Source organism: Sus scrofa, chromosome 14 (genome assembly GCF_000003025.6).
Source record: "Sus scrofa isolate TJ Tabasco breed Duroc chromosome 14, Sscrofa11.1, whole genome shotgun sequence".
In the NCBI taxonomy this organism is placed as follows: Eukaryota; Metazoa; Chordata; class Mammalia; order Artiodactyla; family Suidae; genus Sus; species Sus scrofa.
Genome location: NC_010456.5, coordinates 79,532,811 through 79,549,701, shown reverse-complemented (window position 1 = coordinate 79,549,701; position 16,891 = coordinate 79,532,811). Strand labels below are relative to the sequence as shown.

Sequence of the window (16,891 nt, the reverse complement as noted above, 5' to 3'; positions counted from 1 at the left end):
CCCTTTTTAAATCTGATTGTTACAACTGGATCAAGTGCTGGGAACTGGCCTGACCACTTCGCAACGGGGGGAAACATTCATCTTTCCTATGATCTAGAGACCATTTCTAACAAGCTAGCATTGGCTTTCTTTCTCATCTGTCCCATGGTTGGCCTCCTTTTTTTTTTTTTCCCTATACCTTCATGTCTGCTGCCAAGTTTAGGACTTCTCATTTTGAATTAATATAATTGATTTTTTTTTAACCTAAATGCAGTGCTTGACAAGAAGCTCTTTAAAATCTTGTTTGGTTTGTTTTTTGAGTTTTTTTGGTTTGTTTTTGCACATTTTTCCAACTCTGGAGAACTTTTGAATCTTTTTTTTTTTTAAACCATAATTTATTTATTTATTTACTTTAAAATCTTTATTATTGTTGATTTACAATGTCCTGTCAGTTTCTGCTGTACAGCTAAGTGACCCAATTTTATATATATGTAATGATATATATAAAATTTTTATATATAAAATATATATACAGCTAATTGACCCAGTTTTATATATATATATATTTTTTCTTTTTCTCACATTATCCTCCATCATGTTCCATCACAAGTGATTGGATATAGTTCCCTGTGCTATACAGCAGGACCTAATTGTTTATCCACTCCAAATACAATAGTTTGCATCTACTAACCCCAAACTCCCAGTCCATCCCGTTCCCTCTCCCTCGGCAACCACAAGTCTATTCTCTAGGTCCATGAGTTTGCTTCTGTTCTGTAAATAGGAGAACTTTTGAATCTTGATTCTTTCAGCCTGTGTATCATCTATGACTTTGCTTCATGCCACTTAAAAATAATTGGATGAGCATGCCTCTGGGTCCTTATCTCCAGGTCTGAGCTCATTGTTGAATAGCATCAGTCCATCTGCAAGAGATTGTAACATGTCTGCACTATGATATGCCCAGTGATTTAGGGCAGTGCTTCTTGAAATGTGCTTCCTAGCTCAGCAGCTCCACATCACCACCAACTTCTTAGAAGTGCAAATTCTCCAGCCTTACCCTACCTCCAAAGAACCAGAAACCATGGAAGGGGCTGACAATTTGTGTTGGTGTAAACCCTTCAGCTGATTTTGATGCCCAAGCTTCGGAGCCACTAACTGGGCATTTGGGGAAGGCAGATGAAAAACTAAACTATCCAGGTGCCTGACAGTCTTGGAGTTTTTTCAAGGAGCCAATTTAGAACAACCTGGCCAGACCTCCTCATAGCATGGGCTGATATGTCTGTCACAAGAGGAGAGTCCCTCTGGACTCTCTTTGGCTAAATGACAAAGCCAAGGGGAGGACACGGGCTTGGGGGTACAGAAGCTGTGTTCCAGAGAGACTCAAGTCTGATGAACAGAAGAGCTGAATAAAGCAGGAAATGCCAGACCTAGGCAAGGGAAGGAAAGGCTAAGTCTGGGTGACCCTGAGCAATGCTGCATTTCCCAGAGGAGATTTTAAACAATTGAACGCTTCACAAAGGAAGGCCTCATACCTGTTTTTGTTTCCACAGGCCCATCTGCTAAACATCCCAAGCTGGAACTGGAAAGAGGGAGATGATGCAATCTGCCTCGCCGAGCTGAAGCTGGGGTTCATCGCCCAGAGCTGCCTGGCTCAAGGCCTCTCCACCATGCTCGCCAACCTCTTCTCCATGAGGTCATTCATAAAGGTAACGTCTTGTCCTATTAGAGCGCATTAGCCCCAGATTCAATTTGTCGTGGGGTTGAGTAGAGAGCACGGCTTAAACTCAAAACAGATCGACGGGCTTTAACCACTTTGGTTAAGGAGGAATTCCTTGTTCCAGATTTAGGCATGAGGCCAACTTCTTTCAAAATTATGTTTTTATTTTTATTTGGCACATCCACGGCCATTAAATGATTGTTCAAAGCCCAATCCTCTCTTTTTTTAGATAAACCACATGTTTATCTATCAACAAAGCCTCCGCTGTTAAAACAAAAATATGATTTATATACATTCCATATGGTACCGGAGTGCCTAAAGAAAAGAATTATCATTTTGCTCCTTTACATCAAGTGGCTGGTGGACCTCTCACTGTGCAGATAAATGCAGACCATGTGTTTGTGCTGAAGCCCAAACCCCAACAACATAATTCATTTATTTATTTCTGCACAATCAAGGAGGCCAGCAGGCTGACATGCCATGGTTGTTTGAATGGAGAGTGAAAGGGGGAACTGAGTCCTTGGCAGTGGAGCCCTTTACACTGTGAGACGGGTAGTCTGGACACGCTCATCGCCCGGCCGGCAAGTCACCCACAGGGCTGACTGTGCAGCTGCTCCAAAGTCCCCAAAGTGGCCCCTGCCTGCTGGACCAACTCAGACAAAGAAAGACCCAGCTCTGTCTTCACAGGCCAGGCCAGGAGGGTTTCTGGGACATTAGGGTGAGGTTCCACTCAGGGGGCTTTTGGGGCTCTTGAGGATGACACCAGCCCTCATCCTTGCATTGCTCTTGGCGTAGGCAGTCAAGGTGACAAACAAGTGAAGTAAATCTTGTCTAGTTTGGGCCTCCCTGGTTTGGCTTTGGTGGCAATTAGCTCAAGGTCTGAACTTGTATTCCCCTCCCTGTTACTCATCTATTTTATTTTACTTTTGCTGTACCTGCAGCATATGGAAGTTCCCATCTAGGGGTCAAATTGAAGCTACAGCTGCCGGCCTACACCACAGCCACAGCAACGTGGGATCCAAGCCACATCTGCCACCTATACCACAGCTCATGGCAACGCCAGATCCCTGACCCACTGAGCCAGGCCAGGAATCAAACCTGCATCCTCATGAATACTAGTCAGATGCATTTCCGCTGTGCCTCAGTGGGAACTCCTGTTAGTCATTTATTGACATTCTCCTTCTGGAATTACCGGTGGTTGAGATGGGAAATTAGAGAGTACCAGGAGATCCTGCAAAGGGGCCAGAAACTCTGAAATGGAAGGTGTGAGATCACCGACCTCTTGCTACCATGAGCACTGTGTCTGCCACCAGCAGTTGGGTATTCAGTGGAGTGGGGACATGGCCCTGGATGCAGGCAGAGGGATGGCCGTGAAGGATAGAGATGCAGGTGTTGGACTGACTCCATGGCAGGGCTCAGCCTTGCTGTTCACAAATTGGGGGACTTAGAGCATAGTTTTTCCCAGGGTCCTTGCCCTCTGGACCCACCCCTTTTACATCATTTAGCCAATTGATAGTTAACATCACACAAAAGAACAAATTGTTTTGGAGCCCCTTCAATCACTTTAGCAACGGATGCCTTGATTAAAAAGTCCTTTACTTACTATGTGCTCAGAGACCTCAGCTCCGCAGACCTCCCGGCTCAGACCCGGCTCACAGATAGGGACATGGCTTCCCTTTAAATGGCTTCTTTAATCCAGGCTGCCAGTCCCTTGCCTGGATACAGCCGAAGGCAGGCAAAGTGGAGGCAGCAGGGAGGGCTTTGTGGTTGGACTTAGAGAGGAGACTAAAGGCCAGATGTAGCCTCGTGTCTTTCAGGCTCTTACATTCAACACAAGGAGCCCAGACCCGGATAAAGGACTGTTGCCAAGAGAGCACCTCTGGTTCATCCAACCAAACTCTGGTGGTTTCTTCCTGCAGGGAGCTGCCCACAAGACCAGGCATGTGGTCTGAGGACCTGGGCTCTGCTTCCTTGCGTTGATGTAACATGTCCTTGGCAGGACCCCACCACACATGGGGCCCTTGACAAGCGTATGTTTTGATTTTGTGGTCCCTGCCTGGAAACTAGAGCTGCCTGTCAAGAAAATTAATCGAATGGATGTGACGCTGATTCTTCAGTGTTATTACCAGCAGGGAGGAAGAACTTCTGTCCAACTTTCCTCAAGACCCAGAAGGGCCTCACCTCTGCAGCCCAGGATGTCCCCTCCAGCCCAGCTAACCCCACTGCCAAGTTCTTATTTGGGAAGGGCCTGTGGGAGAGGTCCGACCTGGCCCTGGTGTAACTGAAAACACATTTCCTTTCCAGGGTTATGTTACTGTGTTATTTCTGTCTGGGGCCAACTCCTCTATGTTTGGAGGTAGCGCTCTGAATATGGCCTCTTGACATTCAGGTGATCTTTGTGTCAGAATTTGCAAAAGAACATGACCTGGAAATAATAAAGTCTCTTCCCTTCATATATATATATGTATATATATATATACATATATATACATATATATATACATATATACATATATATATTTTATTTTAAATAGAGACAGCCTCAGGAGTTCCCTGGTAGCCTATGGGGTTAAGAACCTGGCCTTATCACTGCTGTGGTACACATTCGATCCCTGGTCTAGGAACTTTCACATGCTGGGGGCATGGCCAAAGTAAAAAATAAAAGAAATAAATAAATAGGGACACCGTAGTGATGCTCTCCTTGGCAGGTTTTATATATTAGCTCTTGTTCCAGGGGTCACAAAGCCTTTACTTATTCTTAAGAGGGGCGTCGGACAGAAGAGAGAATCCATACGTGGATTATAGTTTGTAGAAAGGGCTCCCTTCCCTGATGTCCTCTGTGCCCTTTGGCAAAGAATCCTTTAGCCCTTCCTGGGGACAGGCAGGCCTATTTGGATGGCAGGAGGTGAGATGAGGCTTCAGCAGCATCTGATCCCATGAGAACTTAGCGTTCCTGGAAGCCAAAGATGGAGGGTGAGCTCACCCTCTCCCTGGCCCTGGGCAGGCTTGGTGCCTATTTCTTACATCTGCATAATACATTGTACTCTGCTCCTGCTGCAAGAAGAAAGAACAAGACTGAAACAGGGGTGACATATCACAGTGACTGGCCATCTGGGCTTTTCGAAAGCGTGAGGCTAAAGGCCAAGACTGACTGTGAGGGTGGTGAAGTTCAGTGAAAGAGGCACTACTGGTTTGTAGGGGTTACAACAGAGACCCAGCCCAGGGGCACCAGGAAGTATGGGAGAGCACCTTGTTTATCCCTTCAGCAAGGGCACTTTCAAAGACCATTGGCTCCAGGGTGCCACGTCATTGTCCCTGAAAGCCTAGCTCTGAATTGGTCTAAAGTTTTTAGGAATCTATTTATATTTTCAGCCCGCATTATTGAGGGGTAATGAATTCCTTAAGTTTCCTTAAGAATTCCTAACTACTGCTAAAGGCTTTTTCTGGCTATTTGTCCTCAATTTGTTCCACTTACCCTTCAAGATCTGACCTCTGCAGTTTCTGGTATGCTGGGGTTTGAACAAATCCATGCTAACCTTACAGTCAATACCTTTATGAAAGAGGCTCAGGTTGGCAGCTCAGGGGTCCTCCGGCCCAGCAGCTTGTTGCTAATGACAGTAGCAGCTTGTTGCTAATGACAGGTTAAGCATTTAGTCCGTCAGCATCTGGTTCTTGCCCTTGAACGCCTTGAAGGAGTGCTGGCAAGTGTCCTGATTCCTGTGACTTATCTAATCTACATGGTCAACCAGGCCCGGGACATCCCCATCACTCGCCACCATCCGATCCCCACCCACCTGTCAGGTTCAAGTGAGTCTTCTCCCCGGTGTCTTCTGTAAAGCTAAGACAACTTGCTTAGCTTCTCTGCCATTGCCTCATCCCTGAATAAATGGCCACACTTATCCTCTCCCTGGCATCCTCACTTGAATGTAACTTAAGATCCACTGATTTAAATTTTTTTTTGTTTGTTTTAGAGTTTACCATGTAATATTTAACTTCGTCTGTAACCTAACTGGTTTCAAGTTGAGGCTTGACCTGCCATCTTTGTGAATTGTGCTATTATTTTTCCTAGGGTTAGCTATCCTTGAACATATTAAATTGTGTGTGTGGGTGTTATGTGTTTTAGAGGGTGATCCACTCTCAGAATTTCTTTTTGGGAGTTCCCATTGTGGCTCAGCAGAAACAAACCCATGGACTGGGATCCATGGGGGTGCGGCTTTGATCCCTGAACCCCACTCAGTGGGTTGAGGATCTGGTGTTGCCATGAGCTGCGGGTGTAGGTTGCAGAAGTGGCTCGGATCTGTGTTGTTGTGGCTGTGGTGTAGGCCAGTGGCTGTAGCTCCGATTCTAGCCCTAGCCTGGGAACTTTCACTGCTGTGGGTATGGCCCTAAAAAAAAAAAAAAAAAAAAGAAAGAAAAATTCTTTTCAGTCTACACTGAGTCTTCAAATTGTTCTCAGGATTGCCAACTATTTTGACTCTGATAATCTACCAATTTACACACACACGCTCACACAGTCTAGAACATGGTCTGTATGCCATAGGTATTTCTCGGTTGAATAAATAAATTATGAAATTAGAGAAAGTCCATTATATACTTCCTGTGTTTTTTTTTTAACCTATTAATTTTTTTTTTTTTTTTTTTTTTTTTTTTACTCTTCAGGTCTTGAAGGGTAAGTGGAATGTCCTGTGGCATATGGAGGTTCCCAGGCCAGGAGTCAAATTGGAGCTGTAGCTCCCGGCCTACGCCACAGCCACTGCCACACCATGCCAGATCCAACCGCATCTGTGAGCTATACCACAGCTCATAGCAATGCCAGATCCTTAACCCACTGAGTGAGGCCAGGAATCGAGCCTTCCTCTTCAGGGATACTAGTCAGATTCATTTCCACTGAGCCATGACAGGAACTCTAGTTTTTTTTCCCCTATTTTATAAGATTTGGAATTTGCAGGTGAAATTTACTTAATATTGATCACAGCTCAGTCCCCTCCATTACATTTTCTATTTCTGAATGAGGAAGCACTAGGGAAATCAGACTGTGTTATTCAGATTGTCTCCTGGCTGAGGTGGACTTTGATGGATATGAGAAGCATTTGCTCATTACTGCTATCACCATGTTGAGATAAATTTTCAGCCATGCAGAGTCCTAGCCTAATTTTAGCCAAGGGGATTGTTTTTAGTACCTTTGTTTTGGATTATGTTTGCTTGCATATGTGTTTGTATATATGCATGTATTAAAACATTATGGTTTGAGAGCTTGACCTATAAATCAAGAATCTTTAATAACAGCTGGACTATACTGGGTTCGAACGATGTGCCAAGCCCAATGCTAAGTGCTGTACAGGCATCATCTCATTTAATTCTCACAGTGACCCTACCCAAACTTGGCATTATTATCATCACTGCTTTTCTGTGGCAGACACTGTGGGTTAAGGGAAGTTCAGCAACGTTGGGGAGGGTATAAAGCATGGGATTGACAAACTCACATGTCAAATCAGGTAAACTAGTTCCAAATAGGTCCATGAGTATACCAAGAGGAAATAAGATACAGGCTGAGAGAGAACTTTAGCTAGTGTTATCATCTTAGTTTTTCTGCCATATATTTTATGGAAACCATTGATTTAGTAGCCATTCATCAGGCACCTACCATGTTTCCAACCAGTGTGCCAGTCACACTGTCAGCCTTCTGGCTGGGAGGCACTCACAAGCTTCAGGAAGCCTCTGTTCTGACTGTGATGTGTGAGCACATATTTGCACAGCCCCATCCTGTGGGTTTTGTTGACCTTTCTCTCAGACCAGCACTTATAAAGACAGAGTCACTGCATCAGGACAGGTGAAGGGTTAGCCTGGGCTGGGATGAACTAGGCTCTCAGGAAGGAAATGACATTACACACTGCTGTATTCGGAAAGCGAGGCTCATTGGCTTTGGCGGATGCTTCTGGAAGCTAACAAGCAATTCTTATTGGCTGATGGGTGAAAGCTCTGGAGGCCAGAGGCATTCATCTAGACAAGGGAAGCCTGTGTGCAGTGGGAGAGAGGTGTGTGACAGGATCTCTGAAGTGGGACCAGGATTCCACATGATAAGCCTGGGGTTCAGGTGGCTTTCTGCTTCTAGGAGAAAACAGTGATGGTGCCAGAGGACAAGGTTTGTCTGGCAAAATAAATTCACATGTGGTATAGATTAGATAGTGGGGTGTAAACTGTTGCTTATTCCACACCCAGGGCGATGTCGCTCAGATCACAAATGGTATCATGACAGTGGACTCTTGCAGATCTTCCTCGCCAGTGGAGAGTGTCTCCTAAGACAAGTATATTCATCTCTTTGGTAATCTCATTTATTCTTCTAAGTCCTAGATACATAGTTGACTCTAAGATTTATGTCTCCATCCAGAACCTGATTCCAGCGTCATTTATTTAATTGCTACGCAACATCTTTATTTGAATGTTTGATCTCATATCCAGAATTGAATTCCTGTTCTTTTTGAATAGACCTGATCTTCTATTGCACTGTTGGCAAGATCATCCTTCTCATTGCTCAGACCAAAACCTTTGTTGTCTCCATTAGCTCCTTTCCTCCTCTCCTGAACCATATTCAATTCAGCAGGAAATCCATTTGGCTTGACTTTGAATATATGCCCAGAATCTGAGCAGTTCTCACTACGTCCACTTTACTATCAGATCAAACCACCCTCATCTATCTCCTAGGGTATTATACCAGCCTCCTGACTGGCCTCCATGCTCTGCCTTTATCCCTTCCCCATCCTATCTATTCTCAATTCAGCATCCAGAACCATCCTTCTCAAGCACGAGTCAGATCCCATCACTTCTCACAAATCTCCACATGGTATCCCCTTTCATTCGAATAAAGTTCTTGCAAACATCTCTAGGTCCCAAGCGGTCGGGTTCCTGTGACCTCACTGGCCTCATCTCCTAAGGGCTCTTGGGTGCTTAATGTCAGCCATATTCCATTTGGCTAGTCTAGGAGCTTTGCTTTTGCTGTTCCCTCTGTCTGAAATGCTCTTCCCCTAGGCAGCTCCATGGCTTCCCTCCATCAAAAATCCTTCATGTTTTTGCTCAGTGCTAATTTGTTGTGTTGGGGGTGGGGCCTTTTTCTAAAACATTAGAATTGCAATTTTATTTATTTATTTTGCTTTTTAGGACTGCACCCGCAGTGTATGGAGGGTCCCAGCCTAGGGGTCTAATCGGATCACAGCTGCCGGCCTTCACCACAGCCACAGCAATGTTAGATCCGAGCCGAGTCTACCACAGCGCACGGCAACACCGGATCCTTAACCCACTGAGCGAGGCCAGGGATCGAACACGCAACTTTATGGTTCCTAGTTGGATTTGTTTCCACTGCGCCATGATGGGAACTCCTAGAATTGCAATTTTAAAGTGGGATTACAAACAAACATTTAGTCAAAGTGTAATATATGAACCACAGTATGCATCTGATAAATGGACAGCTTGTTAAATATTTGCAGACTTACACTTCCATGTAACCAGCACCCAGATTAAGAAACAATTCGTTATTAGTGGCATCACCCTTCCCTCTACACCCCATACCTCAACATCCTTGTCTACTCTCTAGGCTTTGTTTTTCTCCATGGCATTTATTGTTTGTTGCCTCTTTTCTCTGAGATAGTAGAAGTGCTGTGAAGCGTAGAGCTACTTCCCATATCCCCAGTGCCTAGCACAGCACCTGACTCGTAATAGGTACTCAGCAGAGGCATGTTGAATAAGTGAATGCCTGGCCTGAGCCAGACAGCTGGGTAGGGCCAGAACCAGCAAGGACTTACAATTTGGGGTGATTTGGGTGCTGAAAACTTCTTCCTTTGCTACTGCACGTGGTTCTCTTGCCAAATTAAAGAGCTTTGACTTGACGTAGAAACTTGAAATGTAAAGCTCCATAATCCTTGGCCAAGATGCACAGAGGCTGGCTAGAGTTGGTTATAAACCATTTCGACTGCCAGAAAATCCAGTCAGTGTGTTGTTTAAATTCGCAAATCAAAATAAACACTCATGAGTGGAAATGAATTTGCTAAACTTGAGTACCCCATTGGGGTCCACGGCATTGTATGTCTCTTTTTCTTCCTCCTTGAACCTCATTCCATCAGTGGCTCTGCCTGCCTACTCCATCACTGTAGACGCTGCCATGATGACTAACGCCCGCCTGAAGATAGAGTAACGTCCCTGAAAACGATGGCAAATGAAGAGAGAATTAATCCATGAACTATTAACAGGGATTCTGTTCCCCTCTGGCCCCAGTAATTTCTGGAACATTGAATTAAAGAGTTCTCAGACCTTTACAAATTCTCTAGGCAAACATTATTAGCAAAGGGAAGCTCATACAGCATGTTAGAAGATTGCCAGAAAATGTCAATGGAATTTCTGAATAAAATAAAAAAAAGGTTGAAACTCCCCTTCCCCATCTTTTCCCCTTCTCCCTCCCTTCCTCCCCTTAACATGATTAGAAAGTCATTTCATGTGTCTTACATGTTTGGTCAATCACAGGCAGACGTACATGATCGATGGTGACAGGGAACACATTTAATTCATTATTCTTTACTTTGCAGCAAAATGATTTGTGTAAACTGTCTGCCTAGCATTAAAGGTAAAACAAACTTAGAAACCCCAAAATGTTATATTTTTGTCTAATATTTTCCTTTTGGTTTTATAGCTGTAATCACATATGGATTCTTTTATTTGGCTTTTGGCAAGGACTGAACAAAGGCGAAGCAATGCAGAAAGATTACATAATGTACAGAGCCCTGTGCATGTTGAGATGGAGCCCCAGAAACTGCAGTGGCCAGGACTCAATGTGAAACCTAGGAGTAGCTACTACTCCCCTGGCCCTTATCAGCTGGCAGGATATTGTCACTAACGGGAAGTAAGGCCCTCTTGATCAAGCTCCTGGTCAAACATCAGTGTGAGCTCTCTCAGAAATTATTGGCATTTAATGAATTGAGTGCATTTCTGAGTACACCTGGGCATTCTCCTGCCCCCTCCCCTTAGAATTGCTAACTTACATTTTATGGTTGCTGCCCATCATTGGTGATTTTGCAAGCAAAAACCCAAACAAACAAAAAAACCCCTCAAAATGCTATTAAGCTATTAGGAATAAAATATCAGATTCTCTTCTTCAATCTGTTATCTCTGCCCTAAAGTGATACCAAATAGAAATCCATGCCCGGAATAATGACGAGGGACCTGGAACTTTGAGGTGACTATTCTACCTCCCTAGGAGGTACAGAGCAAGAAACCACCATTGATTAGATAGGGGGATATTTTGTCAAGATGTTTAAACTTATTAAAGCACCCTAAGTTTGGAGGGCACTTTAGAGTTTATAAGATATACCTTTCGCTGAAGTTATTTTTATTTGATGCATGGGTATTTTATTGAGGATCATTTCAGAAATGTGCCTAAGGTAATAGGAGAAGAGAAAATAGGAAATGATGTTGGAAATGGTAGAGCAAGCGCCAGATTTCTGCTGGATTGTTGGGTTCAGAGCTCATGGCTTTCCCCACTCCTACACGTTGCTTCCCTTGGAAAAGTGTCTGAAATATATAAACACTACTTGGTTTTATATTCAAATCAGTAGCTTCTCCGAACAGAGAAGAACAGAACAGAAATCACTTTACAATATTTGTAAAAGCAGTATCCTAGGTTTCCCCAACCATGCCAAACTACATGATATAAACATTAAGATATTTTCCTCTCCTCTCCCCTCCTCTCCCCTTCCCTTCCCTTCTCTTCTCTTTTTCCTCCCTCCCTTTCTTTTTTTCATTTTGCTTTTTAGGGCCACATGTGTGGTATATGGAGGGTCCCAGGCTAGGGGTCCAATTGGAGCTGCACCTGCTGGCCTACACCACAGCCACAGCAATGCCAGCTCTGAGCCAAGTCTTCGACATTACACCACAGCTCCACAGCTCACAGCAATGCCGGACCCTTAACCCACTGAGTGAGGCCACAGATCAAACCTGCATCATCATGGAACTAGTTGGGTTCATTACTGCTGAACCACAATGGGAATGCTTGAAGATATTTTTCAAAACTAGGAAATCCTTATGTCTGACCCCCTTCCATCCATGGCTCCTTAGTCTGGTAAAGACCAAGGCACTGCTCTTTTCCCTAGATCATAATGCCTTGTCATGTGGGAGAATTTGTTGTTCATGTTAAGCGCTGCTGTGGATCTGGAGAAGGAGATGATGACCTATTTGCTGAGGGGAATGTCAGAAAGCTAAGAAGCATAGTCCCACCCCACTGAAGGAGGGCGCCAGGGGGTCAGAATGAAGTATGGTAAATTTCCAACAGTGGGGTCTTATCACTTAGAGGGAATGAGATCCAGAAGGGTTAAACAGTGATGAGAAGAGGAAGCATGGAAAAATTTCTAACACTGTCTTTCCCAGATAACATTTTTAGTTTTAAAAATTTGGGGGTTTTCTCCAAATGTGAAATATAGAGTTTCTATATGACCTGACAGTTCTACAATTCCACTCTTAGGCATCTACCCACGAGAAATGCAGTCATATGTGTTAATTTCCTCTGGCTGCTATAATAAATTACCACAAACATGGTTGCTTACAACATATTTTTTTTTTCCCTCTTCCTTTTCTGGAGGCCTAAAGCCCAGGGAACTCAGTTTCACTGGACTAAGGTGTTGAGAGGGCATCTGTGTTCTGTAAAACTAGAAAACAAGTATTCTGCCTCTAAAAATACAGTGGCCGGACAGCCGTCAGGGAGCAGTTATAGGCATTCCCATTCCAAAGGGGAGAAACTGGAAGGAAGAAAGGAGCTACCAGCCCCAAGGACCTTCAAAATCCAACCAGACAGATTCCATTGGATTTTGAGATCTGGGAATTATCCTCTGTGGCTTAAAATTGGCATTAGGTAATGTGATTCCTCCAAATGTGTTCTCTCTCAAAATTGCTGGGGCTCTTCCAGTGTTTTGCCTTTCTATAGAAATTTTAGGATCAGCTTTTCTATAGCTATGAAAAATCCTACTGGTATTTTGATTGAAATTGTGTTCAACCTGTACTCTAATTTGGGGGAGCACTGACGCCAATGAACTTGGTTCCAGTTTGCTAACATGATCTCTCCATTTACTGAGATGATCTTTAACTTCTTTCATCAGTGTTTTGTGGTTTTCAGCAAGCAAATTCTGTACTTTTTAAAATTAGATTTATACCTAAGTATCACATTTTGGGGGAGATATTCTAAATGGCATCTTTAAAAAATTCTGTTTCCATCTGTTCATAGAAATACACTTTTTTTTTCGTTATGTTGACCGCGTCTCCTTCTACTATATTGCACTGGATGGTGCTTCTTTGTAGGATATTAAACAGGAGGAGTGAGAGTGCACATCTTTGATTTATTCCTATTCTTAGGGAAAAAAATATTTTTTTTAACCACTTAGTATAGCATTAGTTGTGTTTTATAGATGTTCTTTTGAAGTTGAGGAAGTTATTTCCTATTAATAATTTGATGAGAGTTTTTATTGTGAAGTGATTTTGAATTTTGAGAAATGCTTTTTTTGCCTGATTTGATATAATCATGTTGTTTATCTTCTTCAGACTGTTAATATGGTGGGTTACATTGACTGATTTGAGACTATTAAACCAGCCGCTATGCATTCCAAGATAAACCCAACATGGTCATAGTGTGACTTATTTATATCTATATATCATCTATATCTATAAGTTGATTTGATTTGTTGATACTTTGTGAAGTTTTTATGTTTGTAGGTGGATATCATTCTATAGATTTCTTGTATTGTCTTTGACTTTAGTATTAGGGTAATGTCAGCTTTGTAAAATGAGTTGGGAAGTTTTTCCCTTCTCTTTTCTGGAAGTAGTTGTGTAGAATTCTTTTTTTTTTTTCTTTAAAATATTACTAGAATTCACTAGTGAAGCCATCTGGACTTGAATTTCTTTTTCCAAAGGTTTTTAAAGACTAATTTCTTTAATAGTTATAGGTCTATTTAGGTTATTTATTTAATCTTGGGTGAGTTGTGGCAGTTTGGGGTTTTTGAGGAATTAGTCTGGTTTATCTGATTTGCTCAATTTATGTGCGAAAGTTGTTCATCGTTTTGCGTTATTTTCCAGTTAATGTTTGCAGAATTGGTAATGATAACCACTCTCATTCTTGATTTTTAAATTCGTGTCTTCCTTCCTTCCTTCCTTCATTTTTTTCTTTTTTTTTGGCTCTGTCTGTGGCAGGAGAAAGTTCCCGAGCTAGGGCTTGCCCCAGTAATGACAGTGCCAGATCCTTAACTTGCTAGGGCACCTCTCCGTCCCATCCTCCCTTTCTTCCTTCCTTTTATTGCCTCCTTCCTGTTTTTTTTCCAACCTTACTATGTGAAAATTTTCCTGATATTTTCAATTAATCAGCTTTTGTTTGCATTATTTTCTTTGGTTTCATTCTTTTTTTTTTTTTTGTTTTGTTTTCTTTTTGCTTGCTTTGGGTTTATTTTTCTCTTCTAGTTTTTTAATATGAAGCTTAGTTTATTTATTTGAGACTTCTCTTTTTTAATATAAGCACTTAATGCTATATATTCTTTCTAAGCACTGCTTTAGCTGCATTCCACAATTTTTGATATGTTATACTTTCACTTTTCACTCAGTTAAAATATTCTGTAATTTCATTTGAGACTTTCTTTGACTTGTGGATTATTTAAATGTCTCTTGCTTAATTTCCAAGTATTTAGGGGTATTCCTCTATTTTTCTATTATTAATTTGTAGTCTGAATCCATTATGGTTAGAGAACCTACTTTGCATGATTTCAATTATTTTGAATTTGTTAAAGTGTGTTTTATGTGATTTAGTTTGGTGAATGTTCCATGTGAGCCTAAAAATAATGTATATTTTGCCATTGCTGGGCAGTGTTCTATAATGTCAGTTAGAGCCAGTTGGTTGATGGTGGAGTTCAGTTTTTCAATACCCTTGCTGATTTTAATTCTACTAGTTCTTCCCATTACAATGAGAAGAGTGCTAAAGTCTCCAGCTATAATTGCGAATTTATTTTAGTTCTTCAAGTTTTGCTTTGTGAGTTTTGAAGCTCTGCTAAGGTTATATACATTTGGACTGTTGCTTTTTCTTGATGAATTGACCTTTTATCATTATATACTAATCCTGATATCCTTAATGATGGTCTTTGTTAATAGACCCACTCAAGCTTTCTTTTTGATTGGTGATTTCATGAAAAATATATCTTTTTTCATGATGAGTTGTTTGAACCAAACTATGTCTTTACATTCTAAGTAATTTTCTTCCAGACAGGTTATAGCTGGTTTTTGTTTTTACTCTTTGACTCTCCATTTGTTAAAGGTATGTTAGACCATCTATCTGTGATGTAATTATGGATATGTTTGAAGTATATCTAGTGTTTTGTATTTTATTTTCTATTTCTTCTCTTTTAGTTCTCCTCTTTCCTCTTTATTTTCTTCTTTTATGTTATTTTGAACATTTTTAGTATTTCATTTTATTTATTATAGTGTTTCTTTATTATATAACTTTATGTAGTCTTTTAATTCATCATCCTTGGGATTATAATGTACATATTTAACTTTCCAATTCTACTTATATTTAATTATTTACCTGTTTAAGTGTAATGTGGAGACCTTACCAACCTATAGGTCTCTTTACCCTCCCTAGTTTTATTCTAGTTGTGTCACTGAAAGTCCCATCAGACAATTCTATGATTTTTTTTCTCTTCAGCCATCAAACATACTTTAAAGAACTCAATAGAAGTATAGTCTTTTATATTTATTCTAATATTTCCTATTTCTCATGTTCTTTCTTCCTTCCTGATGTTCCAACTTTCCCCTTGGAGTCATTTCTCTTCTATCTGAACAGCTTCCTTTAGCAGTTCCTTTAGAGCTGTGGGCAGCAAATACTATTTTCCTTCATCTGAGAATGTCTTTATTTCACCTTCATTCCTGAAGGACGTTTTTTGGTGGGTATGGGATTCTAGGTTGACTAATCTTTTCCTTTAGTACTTTAAATATGTTTTTTCACTTCATTGTCGCATCCTTTGTTTCTGGAGAAATCTATAGTTATTTGAGTTGTCATTAACCTATAAGAATGAGTCATTTTTCTCCAGTTACTTTAAAAATTTTCTTCTTGCCTTTAGTTTTCTCTCATCTGATTGATTACACAGTGTTAAAACATTATTTCTTTGCATTTATTCTGTTTAGTCTCACTAAGATTCTTAAGTCTCTAGGCTTGTCTTTGGTGGAATTTGAGAATTTTTCATTCATTATTTCCTCAATTTTTTGTTTCCTGCACCATACTCCTTCTGAAATTCCTATGACACAAATATTGGACCTTTTGAATACATCATCGAACCCTAAGGCTCTATCTACTTTTTTTCAATCTTTTTAAAAATCTCTGTTGTTCAAATTGCACAACTTATGTTGATCTAACTTCAAGTTTACTGATTGTTCCCTTGTTCATCTCCATTCTGCTATTGACCCATCTAATGAGTGGGTAGTTATATTTTTCAATCCTAGAATTTCCATATGATTTTTATTTTTACTGTGTTTCTTTGCTAAGGCTTTCTATCTTTCAGTTCTTTATAAATGTGTCCTCTCTTAGTTAATGGAACATTTTATAATAGCTATGCTAAGGCTCTTGTTAGATAATTCTAAGACCTGTGCCATCTAGGCATTGGAGGGGAGACGAGATCTTTTTTTGTTTATTCATATGCCAAGTAATTTTTTATTGTATCCTGGACATTCTGGTTATTTTATTATGAAACTCTGAGTTTTGTTTAAATCTTGCAAGCATGTTGGTAATTTTATTTTGGCATGTAATTGACCTGTTTGGTTTTAGCCTGCAAATTCTGATCAAGCATCTATGGGTTGTAATTTCAATGTCATTAAGTTTTCAAAGCATTGGCAGTGCTGTTTGAATCTATCCCACCTCAATCTCAGACTGGATGGTATTATAATTTAGTTTTCAAAATCTGTATATGCTGTGGACGGTCAGTTTCATCCTTGCACAGATCAAGGTGAGCCCAGTAGTTCATAAGCAACTGTAAAGGGCTACTTTCTTAAATTCTCTTTTTCCGTGATTTTTGGGGGGACTTTCGGTTTCCATGGGGTCTTCCTTTTTATCTTCTGACCAGAGATCTGGGACTTTGGCTTCCCTGGTTTGAGCTACTGTGATCAGTGGAGGACAAAGAGAGATAAAAAGCAACA

The 16,891-nt window shown here is 41.1% G+C and overlaps 1 protein-coding gene across 50 annotated transcripts in view; it reads left to right on the top strand.

The window, feature by feature from the left end:
- KCNMA1 (potassium calcium-activated channel subfamily M alpha 1) overlaps positions 1-16,891 on the top strand; it is a 760,956-nt gene that overhangs the window by 556,636 nt on the left and 187,429 nt on the right. For all 50 annotated transcript variants that reach the window (XM_021072164.1, XM_021072146.1, XM_021072135.1 and 47 more), the window contains 1 exon segment: positions 1,527-1,682. In XM_021072164.1, the coding sequence (XP_020927823.1) occupies positions 1,527-1,682 (156 nt within the window).